The sequence below is a fragment of the Ambystoma mexicanum genome, chromosome 2p (assembly GCF_040938575.1).
Source record: "Ambystoma mexicanum isolate Mex_15411 chromosome 2p, UKY_AmexF1_1, whole genome shotgun sequence".
NCBI lineage: Eukaryota > Metazoa > Chordata > Amphibia > Caudata > Ambystomatidae > Ambystoma > Ambystoma mexicanum.
This window is the reverse complement of record NC_090923.1, coordinates 1,114,401,712-1,114,425,666: the sequence shown is the minus strand read 5'-3', so window position 1 is coordinate 1,114,425,666 and position 23,955 is coordinate 1,114,401,712. Positions and strand designations below refer to the sequence as shown.

The following is a 23,955-nucleotide window of genomic DNA, read 5'->3' as shown; positions in this document are numbered from 1 at the left end:
AGGGCTCAATGGGGATGGAGAGGATGGTAGCAGCGGTACCGTTTATAACGGCACCGTTACTACCATCAAGTTCTGCTTGTGGGTGCCGGTACGGCCACCTGTTCAAACCAGGTGGCGGCAAGGGCACCCTCGAGCAGAACTCGTAGTATGGCAGTATGGTAACAACAGTGCCGGTAGCGATACCAGCGCCGTTGTTGCCTTACCGCCATACTCCGAATGAGGCCCAGTGTCTTTTGATTCCCCCTTTTTTGTAACAAAAACCTTTAAAAAACTGATAGTGTAGTGTGAGAAAGGAAATAACTAATCTACCAAATAAAGAAACTGTATACCAGCATTTTGTTGTCTGACTCTCTTTTTGTGCTTTTAAAGTTACTATAACGTGGCGTTTTTTCCCTAGTGGATTTAGTGGATTGAGGAAACCTAACCTTTGCCTTTTCATCCCATTTCCATTTACCACAGAGGTGCACCAAGATGATACAGAGCGCAGGTTAGTTAGGGTTGCTAGATACAGATTAGAAGCAGGTTGAGAGATGTGATGGGATGAAAAGAAGAGATAGGAGAGGGAGGTGACGGCTAAGAGACGGTCATCTAGGTGAAGGGTACCAGGACAACCCGACCATCCCACTAGGTCCCGCTGGAAGTCACTGAGTGAGTCAGCTAGATAAGGCTACACTTCTCTAAGGCAAGGAAGAGAGACAGTAGGGGTACTCTGGCTGTAGTCAACCAATCTTGGAACAGGGAGCCTGGGCTAGGGAAGTTGGAGCCCCCTTCAATGTTGAGGGGAAAAGTACAGGTACCACCCCTAAACTGGGAACCCCGGTTGCATGTGATTCATTGAGCACCGTGTTACATATGCAACTGCTGAACCATACTGTCACCCCCTCTCCTTGCTACCAAATACTGCATGAAGTACAATTTACTGCATTTTGCTATCATCTCTGTAAGGCATTTCTGATTGAGGTCCTAGTCAAATAAATCAGTGCAAACACCAAAACAAAAATAAATCAATGCATCTCCTCATTTGCACCAAAAAAAAGTGGCTGCCCAATTAGCAAAGCACATCTGAATGAGCGATTCTCAGATGCGCTCATTTAGAGGCTCTTTTTGCCCCCTTTGTGCATTTGCACAGAGGAGGGGGCATTTCTAGCATTTTAAAGTGCATCCCAAATTCTCACACGGGAAGCGCTTTAAAATGTGCAGAAATGCTGCTCATCCCCCTGTGCTTTTTAAAACCAGCGCATATTGAGGCACACATCCTGGCAGGACCCTTTCGAAGTGTGACCAACGCAGGTGAAACCACGGGCTGTCACACTAGCATTTTCATCCTCAATACAGGGATCGATATTAACGGCTCTTCTCAGTAAAATGTGCTCCCAGCAACCACGCGGTTGCATTGTCATACATTAGTGTCGGGGATGTGCTCCTGACAATGTACGCAAGGGGACAGGACAGCACATCTTGGTGCTCCTGTCCAGACCGCCTGTAATGCGCAGGTAACCTTTGAGAATAAGGAGACCCGTGCATTTCTAAAATTAGCGCAAATGAAAGGGCGCCATCCTAGTGGGCAGTGCATATTCTACCATTTCCAGTTTGCCATTTTCTCTAGTGTCCGTCTGCTTGCATCATGTGTACGACATCTTTCAATGTATGGAAAACAATAGTTTCATCCTTTTTAGCACAATAGACTTCTCAGCAACATCTTCAATTGAATCTCTACTCGCATGTACTAAAGTGTAAAGCATCCACTGCCACTTGCAACCTTGCAGTGACTCTCCATTCACACTGAGTCCAGCAATCACAGCCGTGCCCACCTCTTAGTCCGACAGCTGTGTGACTTCGCTTTGCCAACGGTTGCCTCATCTCATCTTCCTGTGCAGCCCATATCTCGTAGGGCGGTCCACCAGTGGATGGCGCAGACTCTCGCCCTTTGGTTGTCTTGGATGAAAGCAAACGAGCATAATTAAAAATAACACGTAAATATCTGCAGGCAAGAATAGATAACCCGTGTGGCAGCCTCCACGGTGCTTACCACAATAGCACATTGCTGGCATTCACACAGTTTAGAGCTTAGAAGACAAAGGGTAGTCAGCTTCTGTCCTCGTTGGCAGCGGCTGCCAAATCACTAGAAACAGAAGAAAGAGAGAAAGAAAACAGTAGCGAAAGCACGGAGGTAGAGAAAAGAGCGCAAAAGGCGACATGTAAAGAGACGCACACAGAGTGGACTGATTGAAGCACCGTGGGCACGGTGCTGAAAAATACACATAAATAGCAGCAGGCAAATGACTGGATATGAAGAACAGAGCATGAAGGACTAACACAGAAAAAGCAGAGCGCCAAGGCCTGCATGCAAAAGCCTGGATGCAAAGAGCCGAGTTCAAGATACGTCATAAAGGGCAGCATTTAAAACAAAATAGGGCACCTCTAGGTACTTCATGTAAAAGTCTGGACTCTACCAACAGGGCAAAGGGTAGGGAACAGGGTATAATGTGCAATATTCAATAGTCGGGGAGAAAAGGACATGCTACAAAAAACTGGGAGAAAAGATCCACATTTAGAAATCACAACGCTTGAGCCTCATTATGGTATTAAAGTGACTGGATTATTTACCTACCCATGGACATTTTTGCTAGATCCCTCAGGTGTTTAGTGAGCTCTGGGCCAAGATTCACCATTTCGGTATCTACAAATTATTTTACACTCTTATTAAAGTTATCCCTTTAATATCTGCACTGGTAAATGAAACACTGACTGCATTTAGTATCAATGTGTATATTTACAACTGAAATGTAACTAGAAAGTGATGCCGTTGGGATATGCCTTGAGTCTTTGAAGCTTTGGCTAAAGTTTATTGTGGTTGCATCCCCTCTGTGGCCTTAATGCATTGTTCTGTGCAACTGGGCATTAATACTGTTATAAGGCTATAGTGGGTCCAAATGGATGGGGAATTGCACTTACGGATTGTAAATCAATTTTCCTCTGCTTCTCTTTTTGAATTCCAAACCCTCCCATACGTGTTAGTTGCCTACTACCTGGTCTGGGGCATTTCACATGGACTAGGGTTGGTATGTGTCTTTAGGACGGTGCAGTTAGTTGTGCAGGCTACTAGGTACATACCTACTTATTAGGTTGTAAGGAATCCTGGTTCTTCCTGCCCCTGTTATTTTATGTTGGGTGGTTGCACTTGGCATTAGAGTTAGAAGAGTCCTTGTGTAGACATTACTGTTTGTAAATATACGTGGTATCATTTTAATACTGTGCATTACGACTGAAGAACTCATTTGAACTGATAGTGTTATGTGTGTGACTTTATTAAAGTAAATATTTTTCACTATATCACTGTGGTGTATTTTCTGAATATATGTGTGTGGACTATATGCACCTTTGTGTCGACCTACTAACTGAGACTTAAGCCTTGTCGTTCTGACCAAACTAACCACGTGTGAAAGTTTTGGCTTCTCTTTCTTGTTAGGTGTTTTATCCTTCCCCCTAGGGTTAGTTGTTGTAGTATCCTCAACAGAGGGTGGTACAAATACTGCCTTAATAGCCACTACTACGTTTCTTATTTTATAAAATGCGCTGCATTCCCTCCAGTATCATCCAATGTCTAGGCATTCCCACATACAGGAGAGAAGGGTCTATGACATCATAAGAGCACTTGTCCTTTCCTTTCTCCCCTGAATTTGCCTTCCATTCTCTTTTCTATTTCTGTCATTACCTCCGTTTCTGCTTATTCCGTCTGTTTAATTTCATTTAGAACCTTAGCAGGTATGTGGAGATATGGATGCATTCCAGATTGGAATGTCACACAAAGGCATTAGCCTGGAAACCAACATCAAAGCCTGACACCGATGAGGCAAGGTGTTTAAAACGTTTCAATGCCATTCCCAATTTCAGTCAATAAAACATGTTTGATAGATTTGACAGCACTGCCTCCATTTCCACTTTACAAACATGGCTATACCTTCTAATCAAATAATGTTTACCCACAAAGAGTTCACATCAGAACCTTCAATCACTCTCAATATGGTATTGATAAATTAACGCCAGTGAAGCCAACCTCTGTAGGACTTCTCTTTGAAGCTGTAACATCACTCTAGGCACCTGAAATCAAACTATATATGACTTTTGTCTAAAGAGTGGCCCCAGGGAACAGCTTTCTTTTTGCCTCTATAGTAAACAGAGCTAAAAGAAAACTAATGGCACCGATACACCTGGTGTCATATCACACTGTGCAATTCTGCAAGGAATCCGATATCAGATTGTCATGTCACTCAGGGAACGTCATGTCAAACTGTGACATTACGCCAGAAAATGACACTAGGCTACATACTTGATGCCAAACTATATCATCATTCCAGAAACCAGACATTAGAATGTGTCAAAGTCCTGTGCCTTTCTGTGTGGTTGCTGGGTGGGGGCTGGGTACCATTACCTGCAGAAAGATGCTGATGCTGGGGAGAGTACACCTCTCCATACTCCAGCTGTGCGACAGTGGAATTCCACTTAAAACATGCCCATGTTATGCCTGTACCTGAAATCCAAATTGAGGCTCCCATTGTTGTTGGACAGCCAGGCACAGGCGTGGTGTAGCTCTGAATTAACCCGGCAAACAGCGAGCGAATGGACTACTCACAGGAGGGGACAACAGATTTGTGGTCCGGTCTGCAAAGAGCAGTACATCTCAAAAGCTGTATCCATCCTGCAGTCAGACAAAGCACGAGGGCTCACTTCCTGGCAGCATTAGGACCGCACGTGTGGATTCAAAGGTCATTGCTGTGCGAATCAAGTTAAGTAGGCCTGCATCGCTGTTGACAGGGGGTACTAAAGCGAATGGTAAATAGTCTCTGGATTGAATGAAGATCTGTTGTGGTTATGAAAAACAGAAATGTGTGTTTCCACTATATCACTGGGATTAACATTGTCTATTCTAGTGCTATTCAAGCAAACAGATTGTTATAACTGTATTAAAGGAGCTTTTATAACTATGGGTAACACATATTGAGACTGTTCTGCGTTATTATTAAAATTCTGATTTTAATGCATTGGACATGTAATTTCAAAATAATTTGCGTTACCATATTAAGGTTTTCAAGACCTATTGTATTTAGGTAAATATAGATTGGCAGAATTGTATAATAATTTTTTTTAAAGAAATGAGTAGCACACACACACACACATTCAGACCATCTTTTGTTCAATACCTGATCGGAATTCATTACTGATACTCAAAGTGCATCAATTTGTTGATATAAAATGAGATTATATGAAATTATATTACTGATTGTATTAGTTAAAAATGTTTTTGAGGTTTGGTTAGAATTGCATCAAACACACACAACCAATTTGTTACACATTTCCCCCAATACGACGCTTATAATGTTATGCTACATTGTTGTTCTTCACCCTTCTAACATGGTTCTAGTTCCGTATTATATTTACTAGGAACTACAATTCCTATGTTTCAGACACGTGACGTTCATTTGCCAATCGCTAGCTTCAATTATCCAAGTCGCCATCTTTCCTTCCAACATGGAGCAGGATTGTAATCCTCCTTTTTTACCTAGTTGTAACTTGGAAGAACATTTTAGTTGTTCATAGTAACCAGCCCTCAATTCAGTGAAATACCTGTGCCTCACACTCAGCATCCTTTTGAGAGTCGGTGTTCAGCAATTTCGCACTTGGGGAAGGTTTCATGCTTTATACAACTATAGGTAAGCAGAGCAAACATTCTTCTACCTATATTACTTATATTTTAAGAATAATGAGTCAGCTTTTCTCATCACAATCTATTTCATTTTTTACACAGCTTCATCACTATAGTAAATGTACATCTCGCCTGGGCAGGTGGGAACGCTAATTGTTTTCATTAACCAGCTTACATTTTGTGAATCAGTAAATGTTGCTGTCACAGAATTGCAATAATTGTATAGGCTTCAGTAGGAACACACTAAACTGTATTGAATGTTTTTTGGTCCTGTGTAGGTCCTGTTTCAATGATTTCTACAATAAACAGAACGGTTGAGCTAACATTATTTTTCCTCATTTAACTGAGGAAAGTGAAAGATGATATCTTCTCTTTCACATCTATCTAATTGGACATACATACATCTTTGTTTACTGTTACAAATTGTTTTTTCTTTTTACAATTTCTGCTCTCTGGCTGTTTATCATTCACCGGTTTTCGTCTATAGACACCATTAAATGCATTTTAGCCCCTGAGGAAGACCCCGTAATGACCATGACATCAAATCATGTCAGGCATTGGTTCGGTCTCCCCTGAAACTATTGTAAAACAAGTGAGCTATGTTCAATATTGTATGAGTTGACCATTTTTTTTTATATCTAATGACGTCACTGTAATTTTACTGTACCTCTGTAAATATAATTATTTTCATAACTTAATCAGTATTTATTACCAATCATTGTGTCAAGACAGTAAATGTGATCTAATACTACTTTTTTTCTGAACAACCACATTTTCGAGAACACATGAACTATGTATGTATGCATTTTATAGACACGTTTTTCTCTTTGTGTTTTTTAATTACGCTGGGTCTGTTTAAAATGCCTGTCTCTATAGGACTCCTCCTCTATTTGATAGATTGGTGGTTCATTTATTTTGGCCCAATCCTGTAACTATCCTCAATAAAAAAAAAAAAGACCTTTATTTAATTGTACTTCTCTGTGTCTGCCAGGTGTTGATCCTCTATGGCAACTGTTAAATAATTCTGTCAACTATAATATCTGGCAAAACTTAAATTAATCTGTCCAGTTGTCTATGGTCACTTACTTCCAATTCGGCATACAGTTGCTCAATTTTTCTCTGGCATGTGTGATTTTCTTGCTCTGCCTGTCGCACTTCCCCCTTTAGTTTCTCTAGTTCCCTCTCTCCACTCTGGTGCTGGGCTCTCAGCTGGTGGAATAGATGCAGAGGACAGAACATTTGTTAGCAGTTGGTGGTGAGGAAGAAGTGCTGACAATACATGACTGAAGGATCTGTACCCAACAATATTGGAAATGTACAATTTGTGTATAGTGTACAAGGTCTCTTGGGATACCAACATTCTCCTCTATAAACCTAAAGCCGATACAGGTCCCAGATCTCTGGAATGTTAGCTATTGAGCTAAGTGAGTGTGCCAACATCTTTTCTTAACCTAGAATGATCTCATATTGTGGTTCCCTCCAGCAGCTCTCTTTTTGGAATAACCAGACAAATCTCTTCAACAGGGTAGCTCAAAGCAAGCACTGCGTAACATTTGTAGGTCACCAAGTAGGTGTAATCCACAGGTCAAAATATTCAATCAGAATAAGCTAACGTTCACTTACATCAGATGTTTCAATAACACCACTCAATACCTAATCCCAAATGCTGCTACTTCAAATAAAATGTGCTTGACCTGGTAACTAATGGCACACCTGGGGCAAATTATAGACACATGTAGGTTCATCACATAAATGCTGATGGATTAACAACATTCATTTCTAAAATAAAAACTCAAGCATAAAAAAGCTATAAATTAGCAAATCCATTGATTCACCATAAAACATATTGCTTCACTACTATGTTCTATCATTACACAAGTACTCCCAGAAATTTCAAATCATTGAAAATGCTTTGTTTCTACTGGTGATATAACAGTGCTATTTTGCTATTGTCCTATACAAGATATGCATATATCACTGCTAGCAAGTCTGGTGATCTGCTCATAGTATGAATTAACACATGTTCTCTGAGAGATTCAGATTGGATCTGTAAGCATGGATTACTGATCCCTAAGTACCTTGCCCATTTCAGCCTGCAATGCCTGTCCATCGGTCTTGGCCTGCTGCAGCTCCTGTCGTAGACGGGTGCACTCCTGCAGGTGGTGGTGCTCTAAAGCTAGGCACTGCTGCTGGTGAGTGGCCACTTCCTAGAGAGAACAGAATTACAATTGACAGATAAACTTCACCATTGATTAGACGTGGGGAGATGGAGCGGCTGGCATTGGGCACAGGCATTGTGTAAAAGTTACTCAATGTTGTAACCTATGTACTCTTGGTCTCAGCCATACGTATGGAGATGGTAAACCATCCAAACGTGGTACAAGAGCAACTGCATAGCACTTTTAGAATAGGGAAGCCTGCGAATGGGTGACTTCAGAGCCACCCACACACCTCCTTATGTTAGTGACTTTTCACCAGTCAGGAATAGATATTATTAGGGTCAAACCAGAATTGAGGGGATTGTGGCTTATTTGTATGAGTTAAGAGGCTGTAATTCCGTTACAGCCATTTTTCCTGCACAGCCAAATTACATGTTTTGGCGTAATTACCAAGTGGTAATTCCGCCGATGTTTGGGGAAAAGTTGTAAATCCTCCACTTTTCCTCCAAAAATCGGTGGCATTACCACTCAGTAATGCCACCTGTGGTAATTCCTCCAAAAAAAAACATGGGGGCAATCCTAAATGGGGACTAACATCACCCTACACCCACTTGTAATCCCGTGGTAAACCCATGGGACCAACTGGTGGTGAAGGCAACTGATTTTTCCGGCATTTCAGCAGATTTACCACAGAAATTCTGCCAAACTCAGAATGAGGCTTTAAGAGTAGTCATCCCCAGTATCGATCCCTAAATCTGGTTTTGTATGGTCTAGCACTCCCCCTTGTTCTTCTGGAATAGTGTTACAGCCTTGTTATATAATGGATGGTGCGCTAAATGGAGGGGTAAAAGCAAGGTGTGTGCTTTTACACCTCCATTTAACACTCTACCGCATTTTCGCACAGACACAAGGTAGAGGAGGGACACAGAGTGCAGACAAGATGTCTGACTTGTGTGAGCACTTCATTTTACACCTGCATGAAATGTTCATGCAGACATAAAATAAATGGATTCCTGTGGGTTGGGATTCATCTTGCATTAGCACCTGCTAATGAGCAGGAAGATTCCACAAAAACGGATTAGTAAATGACACCTGCAAAGCTTAATTTGCAGACAGTGTTTACTTTTCAACGAGACAGGAGGGGAAAATGAAAGAGTAAAAGTGAGTTTGCTTTGCTTTATTCTTTCCTTTCCCTCACCACATTGTTAATGTTTAAACTTGCAAGCAAGGGACCCCATAGTAAGTGGTACTATTGATGGTTCCCTAAATGAAATTAAAATTACATAGAAAATGAGGTTGCTGGTGTTTACCTCAAAGTGTGGTTTATGTTACTGAACATTATTCTTAATGACCCTTTCTTGTATGGTTGATTTCATTTGGGGGAATGTTCACGAGCATATACTGATGAATAAGTCATCTGACCGTTGCTTTGTAAAGGTCAGTCGCACTAAACGTTTTCATAGTAAAAACCGATACAATGTATAAGAAAAAAAGAAAGAATATGAGCCTAAGTGTTAGCACAGAAAGTAATCATTTTTTACTTTTATGGGTTAGCCATTTCTGTTATATGAAAGTAGAGTTTGACAGGGTCAGCGACTTGGCCCTGTAAGAAAAGAGGAGGGCAGCACCTAAATAACCTATTTGTGCCTTGTATGCTATTTGCGGTAGGTACCACTCTCTGTGACCCGGTGTCTTTCATCGCTGTTTCTGCCCAGTGTTCCTACTCTTCGCATACAGAACTAAAAGGACCAGAAACCACACAGGGAGAAGAAAACACACTGCACAACACAGCTTGCACACCCTCACCAGAAAATAGTTTCTAGTTCACCAACAAAACAAACAGCTGACCGGAACAGAAAAACGAAATTCCAGACCCACAGCAAACAGAGAAACCATCAGAGACTGCAAACAAAACTGTGCTGGAAAAGGAGGAGGGGCTTAACTTTTTTCTTTAAAGCTTTTCACCTGTGAAACCCAGCTAGGAAAAACACTGTATAAAAGAGGAGTGAATGGAAAGTAGAGTTTTGGTTGTGGGAGGTAGAGTCAGAATAAGCAGGTGTGGAAGGATCGACCAGGCGGAGGACAGAAGGCGAGTGGCATGCTATGGAGTTGGTGGTGAAGAGTGTGCAGAGTGCAGATCAGGTACTGGTTGTGAGAGAGTGGTATCATTTGTGAAAGCCTGAAGCTGTGAATGGGAGAGAGTGAATGGGATAAGAAGTGTCAAAATGTGGAGGGGTTGAGAGTAGCGGAGTGAGGAAGACGTGAGACTAGTGCAGTAAGGAGGAGGTGAAAGTAGTAGAGCGAGCAGTGTGGCGACAAGGAATGAAGAGACTGACCAAGTGGTGCCATAGTGGTTGCTATAGAGTTGTAATAAATAATAAACCAAACCTATCGATCCCTAATTCTAAGGGTATTTTCCTAGGTAAACTAAAGAAACTCGGGTACTCGTCAGGAAGTCTGTGTGAGTCAAAAGAAAAAGGCACCGTCCCGGTCAGAAAAGCACCCTGGCACTATAACAAAACACCATAAAGTCAAGCTAATGTTCGTAATCCAGGAGAATGACTCCCTTCTCCTGGATGCAAAGCGTCCAAACGCCTCTCAGGTTGTTCAAAGCAAAAGTTCCACAAAAGTTCTGGGTTCTCTGTAACCCAACAGAAAATCGAAATAATCACAAAGTTCTTGTGAGGTTAGGCGAATGACTGCCTTCTCCTAGCTGTTTCCCCAATGTCCTTCACAATTCGTTATAACGTTTATAGCTACCTTACAGAGGTTTTCACAACCTCTAGGTTTTGCACAATTCTTGACCCGCCCCCACTGGGATGATCAAGCTGTTCCTGGAGTCCCTCCCGACTCTCCAGCACTACACTCCCATGGAACTGGACCGGTAACTGTATCACAAATGGTTTACAGTTTTCTCTATTTCTTTATGGTTCACAGTCTCAAATGGGTTTCTATTTTCCTGGCTTTTCATGCGCGAAGAAAATGATAACGAAAAACTTTTTTCTTCTTATCTTGAGGAAGGCAAGGCTATGGTCATGAGCTTAAAAGACAGGATTCTTGCAGGATCTGGGGTTAACCAATGAGCAATATGTGACAGAGTGATGACAGAAGATGATTGGGGTTTGGCTCGATGGATCAGTCCTAGATGATTCTGGGGTGTTCCTAGGAGTACCTCTCCATCTCTATCAAGAGTTGCCATCCTGGGAATGATGCTCCTGAAGACCCGTTGACGGGTTTTGGTTTATTCGGGTTCTACTTGAGAAGGTAACTCCTTGAATACATTTCAAGGGGCATCTGATTTCCAGAGCCGTACTGACAGACTTTAATCACAACTTCCAAGGAGAGGGTTAGCTTTTTACTGTTTTTAAATCTTTTTATGTGTTCAGAGAACAGTTTTTTACACCCTTCACGATCTTACTAATATCCTCTGATGCTCTTTTTAGGTTTCCCGTGGCCCTCTCCCGGACTTTAAAAGTTCATGTTACCTGGTACTTGCTGTCAAGTGTCTTCACCTTTTCGGACTGGGTTTTTGTGATGGTCAATCGTCTTTTCCCACTCTCGTCGAGGTTCGCTTCTTGGGCCCTGTACAGAAGCGGACCAGGGACTCTACATTCTTTCCCTTTACAAAACGTCCAGCCCCCACCTCTCTGGATACTGTTCAGGTCTGTGTAGGTAACTGTGCTAACGGGTAGGGTTAGCGGTTTTGGCGCAATTGTTGGACCACCCAGTCCACCCACTTCAGGTCCCACCCCCGCAACCCAATCTCCGTCCTTCCGTAGGGCCGACTCTCAGACGACTGGTATGATGCTTTCACCACATCCTAAAAACATTATACTTCTGGTATACCAGCGTGTTCTGCCACTGGTTCTCTTGTTCAATTTGCCTTTCACCCACCGGCTATACGTTTTAAGTTGTATAGCTTTTGGCGTTCTGACTCCATGAGGGAGGGACGCCTATTCCCTTCTTCATTTGGCTTTCTCCATGGCCAACATCCCGTTGGCTTTGAACCACACCCTCCACATCTCTTGTTTGAGCTTTGCGGGCCTGCCTTCGGGTGTTCTCTCGACTTGGGTCTTTCTCTGGTTCTTGATTTCTTTCTCCACCCGGACTGCTCACCCAGTCTCGTTCTCTCTCTCCGGTTCTCTCCTTGCTACTCTCTCTAGTACTCTGCTCGGTACGCTTCCTGGTACTCGTTCCATTACTCTTCCGCCTTTGTTTGTTTTTGATGCCCTGATATAGTAGGGCCCACCCTGACGTAATGACCATTTCAATGACTACAGCTGTACTAGTAATTTTCCAGGTCACTTGTAGTATTCTCGAGAGCTTCTTCATCTCAGTACCTAAACCATCAGGTTGGTTCGATGTTTCACAGTAACACATGGTTTTAGTCATGAGCTTAGATCCATAAGGTTTAGGTCCTTTCGTCAGCCTACCGCATTGGGATTTAAAGGGGCCGCGCCTCCCAATCGCGTCCCTTATCCCTAGGAGAGGAGCCTCTGTCCATGAGATCCTCCTGCATGTTACCAACTCTAAGGGAACTATTGGTTAGGGGCCTTACCTCCCTAGCCTCATGGAGAGGGTTTCTCCCCTGGGGAGAAGTGATAGCATCTGAAGGATCATCACAGTGGGCAGTATCCGAGCGAGGAGAGTGTGAGAGCAGCAGAGTGAAGAGGGGTTGATAGTAGCGGAGTGAGGAGGGACTGTAAGTAACGGAGTGAGGAGGGGCGAGAATAACAGAGTGAAGAGGGGTGAGAGTAGCGCAGTATGGATTGGGTGAGATGTGATGAATCTAGTGTGATCATCCCAAAAACCCAGACATGGGGTTCTTCTCATGTGGCCAGGAAAAGGCAGCCGCTACCTGATCCTGACCCCGGGGAGGATCAGGAGAGGTGGACGCATGTCAAGGGGAGTGGGAGCCCTCTCTAGATAATTTCCCCAATGATCCTCAAGCCTTAATGGTTTATTGTGAGATTGACAATTCTGATTTAAAACTAAACAAGAGCATCCTGGACTGCTCTTAGTACTAAGATGAGCAAGAGGGACACAGAGTTAAAGATTTGGTATGAGCGGTCTAGCTGTTTTAATGCAGAACACCTGAGCGGGACCTTTACAAAATTCAAGGACTTTCAGGTGTGAGAGATCCAGCAGCGGGAGGAGCAATAGCAGGAAGAAGCAGAGGCTGATAGCGTTGTGGCGGCAGCTGAATGCCATGTAGTAGATGTGGCAGAGTTCGGGACAAAGTGGCCATGCAGAATATGCGCATCGGGCTGCAGTATTGAAGCAAGCCATGCTATTTGGGAGGGATGATGCAGAAACACTGTACACTGCTTTGGTGCTAAATTCACACCTCAGAGTATGCGGAGCAGCAAGAGCTTCATAGAAGGTCGCCACGCAAAGCGGCAGATCAAGAGGAGCTGTCAGATGCAGAATAGGGCCCGAAGAGAGAAGAGACAACACCGGCGTGTCAGAAGGAGACGCCAAGGCCTACCGATGAGTTGGCCTGAAACAGGTGACCCTGTGGAGCTCCGAAAGGGACCGCTAGGTGATAAGAATTATTTTGAATACCGAACAATTGAATTAAGGCAAACTGGAACCAACTCTCCTATTGTAGGATTCCAAATAGGGGAACATTGTACCTCTAATTGCCAGAACCAAAGAAGAATGATAATCAGGTGACCTGGGTGCAACTCTCCTAATGTGGGATTTTAAATAGGGGAACATTGTAACCTGTGTTACCTGCAGTCAAGAGTTTGCACCATCAGAAAATAAAGTGTGCAGGAGTACAGCCCTCCTTGTATGAGAGACCAAGGCAAGGGGGAAGAGAACTGTAACCTGCATTGCTGATAGCCAAAAGACAAGCAAGATAACAATTATCTTTTTGCGGAATATGAATTGTGATAAGATGTAAACCTTTCTGATGAAAGTTAAGAAGAATATCAAGAGAAACAGTTGTTGGTTTAAATATCCTCATTTATGGTTCTTGTGTGGAGAGTCTGGAACAAGTATCTTGGCAGGCAAGCAAACCAGTAAAGAGAACAAATGTAGTTTATCCTGGCAGGCGAGTGGACCAGGAAGAAGAAGTGATTCAAAGTACTGTGATTGTGGTAAAAGGTTGTGGTGGAAAAGAAATGGTAACTTCACCACTTTGTCTTGATAAACTGCTGTATTTCAGAAAGTATTTGATTGAAGCCATCTTGACTAAAGTGTTTCTTTTGAAGAATTGAAGAAGAAGAGGTGCTTACAAGTGATTGGCCTGTTGAGAAAAGAACACTTACCTTTGATTGGTGAATTTATGTTTGGAGGAGAAGATTTGTGTTATCTCAAGCAAGAGGTATTTGGAAGGAAAAGACTTTTGTTTTTTCAAACAGGAAGTTGTGAAAACATTAACAATGGCTTTGATTGGTGAACAAACCTTCGGAAAAGAGACAATTATTTTGCCATGTGAAAGGAGACATGGGCCTCATTACAAGTAACCTGGTCTGGAGAAAATGCTGTTAAACGGTGGTTAGTACGGGCTGCAACATTTTTTCCAGACTGGATTACTCCGAATCTGCCAGTAGGGGCAGTGAACTACTGCCAGGCCTGATCTGCTGGAAGTTCAGGCCCCTACAGGCAGAAGAATTACTGAGGAACTGTTAACACTGGTGCCGGTGCTTCAGTGGTTCCCATTCCATGGAGTCCTGGAATGGGAACTTGCTACAGTTGCTGGCGTATGTGATATCCCGGTAACACTGGGATATCGGGGCCAAGTAATGGTAAGGCGAGACTGCCGGTAACCTGCCAGTAGCACCGACGGGTTACGGGCAGTCTCGTAATGAGGGCCATTGAATGGAAAAGACTTTGTATGATACATTGAAGGGAAATTTGTTATTATACAGAACTTTCTTGAAACTGAACTTTGTTTTCAATGAATTGATCCAGTGAAAGGTAATCCAACCCTGGCCACAAGGATTATTGGATATACATTTTGAGTTCAACATAGTATGTTATTTTGTGGAATTTAAGAAAGCCAAACAAACCTTGTATTGTTTTGTTGTATATTTAAGTGTGAGAGTCAGATACTTTTTGGACCCTATGTCATTTTTCTTTAGTCTTCGTTTGTTAGGCAGGGACATCTTTGTTAGGTTAGGGAATGAGAGGTGCTTGTTTCACCCCCTTTAAGACCAGAAGAGGAGTAAAAAAGAGCGAGTGAGACGAGACAGGGTGACTATTACCAGCACATACAAACAATCATTCCTTTTGAACAATCTGGGGAAGGGCAATTGGCTAGGGAACTGAGGAAGTCCTAAGGTAGTATTTCAGATAAAGCTTTGGTCTTAAGGTCCTCACCATTAGTCAGCAAGTTTTATTTAGATAGTAGGGGTTACTGATCTCTATTGAAAATCATCCTATGGGTTTGGAAAGCCTAGGCTAGGGTGGAGGGAGCCAAAAAGAGACAAAAGAGAGTCGGCCCCTTGCACCCTAATCATGAAACCAATTATACGAATAATGTTTTCGTTCTAATAAAAAAAAACTTGAACCATTCCCAAGCTTCTATGGATTATTAAGGGCATCTGTATCACACGGTGTCATTGTGGATTCCTTAGGCCCCGATATAGAGGACACCCACAGGAGTAAAAAAGATAAGACGTCAGAGACAGGAGACTCATGGGCATCTATTGAACCCAATCGAGACACACATTTGGGATATGAAAGTGGTTCTGGAATTACCCACTATGGAGGTACCAAAGGGGAAATCAGACAATGACTGCAAATCATCTGCTTTTGGTGATTATCCAAAAGAGGCCGACAGTCCTGAGGAGCATGAAACCCTAGCTGGCCCAGTTCCCAAAGTGTAACCTGCTGGAGAAGATCTGAGAGAAAACGACTCAACTGAAGAAGGCAGGTGCCAACAGGAGGGGGTGGAAGTATATTTACTCCAGTTTTCCAAGGGTGAAGACTGATACCATACCACATAAAGGTCTTCCAAAATAAATGGTTGAAGGCGAAAACCTATGAAGAACCAAAGGAAACGTTGGTCCTAGAACCGTTTCTGGATTCTATGCCTCCATAACTTCAGAAAGTGTTCTATCAACTGAATGAGCCCATGCTAAAAGAAGTCACACAAGCAGCCTATGAACATCAGAGAGCCACGTATTCCCGAGAGCCAGCCTTCAGACTGAAGAAAGTTGGCGAAACATGATCTTGAGAGAAGAAAGTCCAGAGTTGCTGATGGTACTCTTGTTCAGAGGAGATTTGCCTAGCATTTCGGTGCTGAACTGCCCTTGTGGCTGGGACAAAAACATGCAAATGGATATTTCTCCTCTGTGAAGGGTGCAGTGAGCTTAAACGTGGTTGTAGAACCTCCTGAGTGGAAGAAATACCATAGAACAGGGTATTTGAATCATGTTCGTTCTCAGTAGAGGGGCTCCCACAATCCTTTGTAACTTTGCAAAACTTGGGGTTTCACCCTAAGTAACCCAGGGTAATCCAGATGTGGACCCCTTGCTCACTGTGTATTAGAAAGGCTCAGCTTCAACTCACTGATGAGGCTCGGGCCCGAAACATGTGTCTGGGGTTGCTGATGTTACTCCTGTTCAGAGGAGATTTGCCTAGCTTTTCGGTGCTGGACTGCCCTTGTCGGTGGGACAAAGACTGATATGCAAATGGGTATTTCCCCTCTGTGAAGGGTGCAGTGAACTTAAACGTGGTTGCAGACCCTCCTGAGTGCAAGAAATCCCACAGAACAGTGCATTTGACCTATAGTAAGACACTGGGCCTCATTACGGGTCTGGCGGGATCGGAGGGTTGCCGCTGGACCCGTAATATTTTACCGGCACCTGACTTCCTGGTGCCACTGGGAGATTACAACTCTGGCGGCCCGAGAAGTCAGACGCCGGTAAAATGTAAGTCCCCATTCCCATAGAGTCCAACAGAACTCTATGGGAGTGGGGACACAGAAGCACCGGCACCGTTGCTAACGGTGCCGGTGCTTCAGTGATCGGTCTGCCTACCATGGCCGCTGAGCCCAGCAGGGTCAGACCTGTCGGGCACAGCAGCCACAACAGGCAGACACGTAGATTGCTGATCTGGAAAAAAGGGGGCCAGTGAGCTTACCAGAACCCTTGTTTCCAGACCGGCAAACTCCTAATGAGGCCCACGGAATCACTGCTGAACGTGAACGTACGCCTCCTGCTTTGCCTGTTTACCTTTACCTGTACACCCCTTCCCCCTTTCCCTAATGTAACTAGCACCTAGATACCTGAGGGTTCAGTGCGCTGCTACAAATGCAAAAATAAATGAACAAATATTTGTTCTCAGTAGAGGGGCTCGCACACACCTTTGCTACTCTGCCAGAAGCCTGGCCACATCGCCAAGTTCAGTCCAGAATCAAAGAAATAGGAGCCTATGGATTTGTAAGCTCCTGAATCCTAGTTTGCCAGAAGAATCTCTCCTCAAACTAGTCCCAGGATATGTGACCGAATCAAGAAGCACAGAGTATCTCTACAATCTGTTCCCCGAGGAAGGGGAAGCATCCCACCCCAGTAAATGTTTGTTTCTACTGCTGATTGAATTCTTTTATATCATCTGCACCCAGATGCATCTTTTTTGCTTGGTTCCTTCTATATGCGCAAAATAAATGTCTATTCTGTCTGCCCTGGACTGTCTACACCACCAGAGAGGTACACCAGAAATTCCATCTTCCCCTGACAGTTCAGGGAAGATGGCCTAGAGCTTCATTAGAGTTGGGAAGCAAGAGCACTGCCATCCAGAAGGCCCGGCCACGTGGTCGATGCCAGAGTAGCTCCTGTGCTCCTTGTGGAGTGAGCTCTTGGCGTGAAAGGCAGTGTCTTGTCTGACAGGGAATAGCAGAGTTGAATGCATCTGACTATCCATCTGGAGATGCCATTCTTGGAAATTTGGTCCCCTTCTCTGCCTGGGGCTAAGGAGACAAACAGTTGGTCTGTTTTCCTTAGCGGTCTGGTCTTGGTTACATAGTAAAGGACCGCCCTTTTTACATCTAGTGTGTGGAGTTTTACCTCAGCTGAGCTTCTTTGGTTCTGGAAGAAAGTCGGAAGTTCAATGGACTGGTTCACATGAAATTTTGAGATTAATTTAGGAGAGAACCTAGGATGAGTACATAAAACCAGTTTGTCCTTGTGTATGACAAAGGAAGGATCCTTCACTGACAATGCTTGTTATTCCCAAACTCTTCTTATGGAAGTACTAGCCACTAAGAAGGCAGTCTTGTAAGTCAGGTGCTTAAGACTTTACTTGTGCATCGGCTCGTAAGGAAGTCCCATGAGCTTAGCGAGTATTACATTGAGATCCCATCCTGGCGGTGGGTTTGAAATTGGAGGATGGAGTCTCTTTACTCCCTCCATGACAGGTACCTTCCACCACAATACTTTATTGTGGGAGGTGGTGTAAGCCAATAGGGCCACCAGGTGGACCTTTATAGAGTTGAATACTAACCCAGAATCTAGCAAGTAGAGCATATAGTTCAGAATGTCCGATGGGGTAATTTCTATGGGGTTTATTTGTTTATAATCGCACCAAATTACAAATCTCCTCCACTTATCGAAATAACAGTGTCTAGTGTTTGACTTTCGTGCCTCCTTGAGGATATCCATGCACCTCTGTGGCAGGTTAAGATGTCCAAACTCTATAACTTCAGGAGCCACGCTGCCAAGTTAATTGAGTAAGGTTGTGGGTGCACTGTTAATCCGCTGTGTTGAGTGAGTAGGTTGGTCTGGCACGGGAGTTTGATGGGATCGCACATCGCCAGTTTGTGCAGATGTGGATACCATGGTTGTTGTCAGGTTGCTTGATTGTCGTGAAGAGTATGATACCTCTGTCCCCAAGTACCACAGAGAGAGAATGCAAGATTACTCCCTATGCGATCATTGAGGCCACAGGTGGGTAGTTCTTGAAGCCCGGAACCACAGAATGTCGAAACCCAAGGCAGCTGTAAAGGAAAACCTTTATTAGCAATCAAATGAGTACAGTACAAGCAAACAAGCAGGATAAAGAGCAGCGCTTACCTAAACTGATGGGTGATGGAGCCCTGAATCCTATGATGGGTGATAATTCCGTGGAGGGCACGTGAGCTGGTTTCCCCGATGACAATAGGGAGAAGAACAGTAGACTGGTTATAGACCCAACCTGCCCTCCTGTAACTGATGAAACGAAAAGGACCAAAATCCAAAGTACTTGGTAACGTAATGCAGTGAAGAGGAAAAAATGCCAAGTCCATTCAGGGTAATCCAAGGCAGTCCAAAAGCGTTCCGAGTTCAATTGATCCAGCAAAACAGAGCAAAAGGACGAGAGCAAAGCAAATCCGAATAGCAGTCCAAGAGTCAAGAGCCGGGAAACACGAAGTATTCGAACGCCGTACAGAGTCCTCCAAAGAACAGCTGTGAAGCGCAGAAGTGCGGAAGTTCAGCGCTTAAGTAGTGGGTGCTTCTGCATCACATGATCCACGAGCGAGATGGATGATCGCGTCACGTGATCCGCAAGCGCGACACGTGAGCGCTGTTCAGATCTCAATGATCGCGAAAATGACTTCTGCGCGCGGCGTCCTGCAGCCGGCGTCTGCGAGCTCCCTCCTGCAGATGCCATGGTAGACGCCAGTGAAGGAACGGAGAACCCCTGAGTCTGCGTATGTGGCCCTTGGGGTAAACCCGCTCACGTGACACCTGTCCACTGTGAGTGACAGGAAATGGGAACATGGCTGGGGTAACTGAGGCATTGTGAGTGTTGCCCGTCCTAGATGCATTGTGCGTGTTGCCTGTCCTAAATCCAGTGTGAGTATTGCCTGTCCTAGATGCTTGTGAAATAGGGACGGAATGGGAGGATAGTGTGACAGTTGTCTTGCCCACATAGGATCAACTAGGATGAGCGTCACTTGTCCCTTGTGGATCTTGTTCACCACTTTGTTCATGAGGAGTTGGGGGAAAAGCGTAAGCAAATTTCCCTGACCAGTTCATCCATAGGGCGTTCCCCCTTAGAGCCTGGCTGGGGAACCTGGATGCGAAGTCTGGGCTTTGTTTGTTTTCGCTTGTAGAGAACAAGTCTATCGTGGGGAAACCCCATTGAGAGAAGAGGTGGTCTACGACCTCTGGGTCTAGTTGCCACTAGTGTTCGTCTGGTAGGGGATCTCTGCTTAATTAGTCGGCTAGAGAGTTGAGTTCCCCTGGAACGTGCTGTGATGACAGGAATATTTTCAGTTTGAGTGCCCATTTTCAAATTTGTTTTGCTAGCTTGGACAGATTTGGAGAATTTGTGCCCCCTTGTTTGTTGATGTAAACCATTGCCGTAGTGCTGTCGGAGTGGACTTGCATGGACTGGTTTGCTAGGTGTATATCGAATGCCTGACGGGCCTTGAACACCACCAGTAGTTCCAGCAGATTGATGTGGTTCTGCACCGTAGCATGAGTCCACAGACCCTGTGCTGTGTGATAAAGGTGATGAGCCCTCCACCTGGAGAGTGACGGGTCTGTCGTCACAATTGCCTGCACCTCTGGATCGTGGAAGCGTTTTCCCTTCAACAGATTTTCTCTCGTCCACCAGCGAAGGTTTTGTACTAGTGTTGGCGAAACAACCACTAGATCCTCCCACCGACCGCTTGCCTGAGACCACTGTTTCGCCAACCACTCCCAGCATGGGTCGCATGCGCAGGCGTGCGTTTGGTACCAGGTAAATGCAAGATGCCATCATGCCTAGCAAACATATAACTTTGCGTACGCTTATCTGGCGGCCGGCTTGATAATGAGGTATTTGCAGTAACATATTTTGGACTCTTTGCTCTGATGGAAAGACTAACCCTCCTTCGAATCTATTACAGCTCCTAGGAACTGTTTGGTTGTGCTCAGCACTATTCTTGTTTTTTTCTTGTTTATCGAGAAGCCCAATTGAATGAGAAGGTTGATAGTTCTTTGAGTGTTTTTTGCCTGCAAACCTGGGGTGTGATATGATATGATATGGCATTTGTAATGCGCCTATACACAGGTGTTTCAAGGCGCGACAAGGCAGGGAGGGGAGGAACAAGGGGAGACAGACAACGATCCTACTAGGCCAGGTGTCATTCAGATCGCGCAAGTGCAGGGGTGGGGGAGGGGGAAAAGGGGAAGGGGAGGGGGGGAAGTGCAGTACAAGGTAAGTGGCGTAAAGTAATAAATAAATAGGGCCTGCTGGTGGCAAGTGCAAGGTAAGTGCAGAACAAGTGCTGGAAAAGGGGGGGGGGCTGTAGGGATACAGAGACAGTCCCGCAGTGCAGAGGGGTTCCAGGGCATCAGTGCAAGTGGAGAGTGGCTGGGCCCAGGACCGAGGCCGTTAAGAGTGGTCCAGTTGCAGAATCAGTGCAGTTTCAGTGAAGAATATTAGCTGTTCAGCAGCTGTCTCCCCTGTAATCAGCCAGTCGTCCATGTAAGGGTACACTGGGATTGCCTCCCTGCGCACGTGCTCTGCCACCACGGCCAGTACCTTTGTGAATACCCTTGGTGCAGATGCTATTCCGAATGGGTAGCACTTTGAATTGGTAGTGCTGGTTTGCTAACTTGAATTGCACAAATCTTCTGTGCGCTGGGAACGTTGAAATATGAAAATAAGCATCTTTCATATACACTATTGCCATGTAATCCCCCCGTTTTAACAGCAAGATTACCTCTTGTAGCGTAGTCATGTGGAATTTTTGTGGCTTGCCATAGGTGTTTGCAGGGCACAGGTCTAATACTGGGCGCATTGTTAGATTTTTTTTGGCACAAAGAAGTAGGTTGAATAAATACCCTTGTTTACTTGGTTTGCCGGGACGATTTCTATGGCGTCCTTTTGGAGCAGCGTTGCGATTTCCTCGAGAAGGATGCGTTGTTCTTCCTTCGAGTGGGTCTTTTGGCACGGGGGATGGTTCGGGGGTTGCTCAATTAGCTCCACACAATAACCGCCCGCTCCGGTGGATAGCACCCATTTGTCTGAGGTGATTCCCTCCCATGCTTGGGTGAAGTTGAAATACGCCCTCCTACTGAAGAGGCATGGGAGGGCACCTGAATTGGGTAGTCACTGTTTTGGAGGTGTGGCTCCACGAGGAGGACCTCACCCGGCCGCGGGAACAGCGATGTCCCCTCTGGTAACCTTGTGAGACCTGGCCTCGATTGTTACCCCAGGATGCTCCCCGATTCTGACTGTATCCTGAACCCCTTTGGGAATTTTGTCTGTGAATTATTATTATTGCCTCTCTGGCCAGTGGGCTTATTGGTTAGCTGGCCCAGCGACTTCAGTGTGTCCTATTCCTATTCAGAGGTTTTCAAGGCATCTTCAACGGCCTCTCCAAAGATGACGTTCGGCTCAATAGGCATATTAAGAAGCGTAGCCTGCATCTCTTGCTTGTAGCCGGACTGGCGTAGCCAAGCATGACGCTTAATAATTGTTCCTTCTGCAATCATTCTGCCCGCATTGTCAGCGGCGTCCAGATTACTTTTTAGAATGCAGCTTGAAACTGCCCTCCCTTCCCTTCTGCAGCCACCAGGGCCAATTGTGTCTTAAGTGGTTCAGAAGATGACCTTTATAAAGCTGACACCTCATCCCTCTTATGACAGTTATAACTCGCCAGAAGTGTGGTGTTATTAGCGATACTCACTTGAAAGGCAGCCGAAGAGGCCACTTTCTGCCCTATCATGTACAGCTTCTTATTCTCCTTGTCCGAAGGTGCCTCAGAAGAGGCTAGGGGTGTTCCTGCTCTTTTCCTTGTTCTTGTTACTAAAGGAGAGTGAGGTTTGAGCTGCCCCCTGATATAGAGAGGGTCTGAAGGAGCAGGGCAGAAGAGCTTCTCTATGCAGGGATTAACTGCCTGTGTCTGGTTAGGCGTTTCCAGAGAGGGCTGTATCCTCCGCTGGATAGACTGAAGGATGGGAATTAACTGTGTGACAGCTTTCTTATTCACTAAAATGTCATCAACAAAGTCTTTGTCTTGTTGAGTTTCTTGCGTTTTTATTTTGAAGTGCTCAACTGCCTTGATGAGCATGTCGTTCTGTAGTGGCTGGTTATCTATAGGCGAATCCGCCACTGGAGGATCCTGGGTGACGGGAGAGTCAATGTTATACATGTCCTGCTCTTCATCATCATCACCACAGTATGGATCTGCGACCTCTTGAGTGACGTAGAGGTCCTCAGTTTCTGAATCCGGGTCATACAGGCCAATGACCGGAGGGTCCTGCTGGGATGGAATAGCCAGGGTATCTGGACGAGACCTTTTGGAAGGGGGCTGAGAAGCAGTAGCATCTGCAGGGGCCTGAGAACTAAAGGCAGCTGTTGTGGGTGGGGTGGTTAGAATGCATTAGAAAGAATCTGTATTTTTTGTTCATAAAAGTTTGCAAAAAAGGTCATCCTCCTCATGACCCTATCTATGTCCTCACATGTCCATTGGGCAGAGCTTGGAATGGACATAGGGTCTAGTGGGTGAATATGATCTTGAGGTGTGACTGGGACCTGAGGAGGAGGCGGATTTGAATCCTTACCTTTTATTATTATTATTATTATTATTATTATTATTATTATTATTATTTGTAATGCGCGGAAATGCTCGCAAGCATCGGGGCGCATACGTGGAGACACGGACAGACAGTGATGGTCAGAACAATAACGGGACACTTCATTACGCATCAGGATTAGGCCATCAAAGGATGTAGGGTCTTATCTAGGATTACTCAAAAAGCATGGTTTTGAGTTTTTACAGACAGAATATAGGTTAGATTCTAGTCTGAGGCTTGTCGGTAGTTTGTTCCAGAAAGCTGCCACATGTGTGTGGAATGCTCTTCCTAGACCTAGTTCTAGTTCTTTTTGAATTTAGGAGTTGTTATCAGTCCCTTGGCTTCAGATCTTAATGTTCTGGTAGGGTTGTAGGGTGTTAGTTTTGTCTTAAGGTAGGCAGGGGCTTTTCCATAAAGACATTTATGGGTTAGACACAAGGACTTGAATTGTACGCAGTCTTCCATTTTCAACCAATGTAGGTCTTGTCTGGCTTTTGGATGCAAGTACCTTTCTCTAGATGGTGAATGGTACCTTTCTTTATGAGGGGTCTTTGAAAGGTGTTTCTTGGACTCCTTCCCCTTCATTAGG

At 44.6% G+C, this 23,955-nt stretch overlaps 1 protein-coding gene across 2 annotated transcripts in view; it reads right to left on the bottom strand.

Annotated features, from left to right (window-relative positions):
- LOC138567171 (early endosome antigen 1-like) overlaps positions 1–23,955 on the bottom strand; it is a 1,584,277-nt gene that overhangs the window by 671,207 nt on the left and 889,115 nt on the right. For both annotated transcript variants that reach the window (XM_069645141.1, XM_069645140.1), the window contains 3 exons: positions 7,783–7,911; positions 6,791–6,913; positions 1,812–1,935 (listed from right to left, as the gene is read on the bottom strand). In XM_069645141.1, coding sequence (XP_069501242.1) covers positions 1,812–1,935; positions 6,791–6,913; positions 7,783–7,911 — 376 coding nt within the window. The remainder of the gene's footprint in view (positions 1–1,811; positions 1,936–6,790; positions 6,914–7,782; positions 7,912–23,955) is intronic.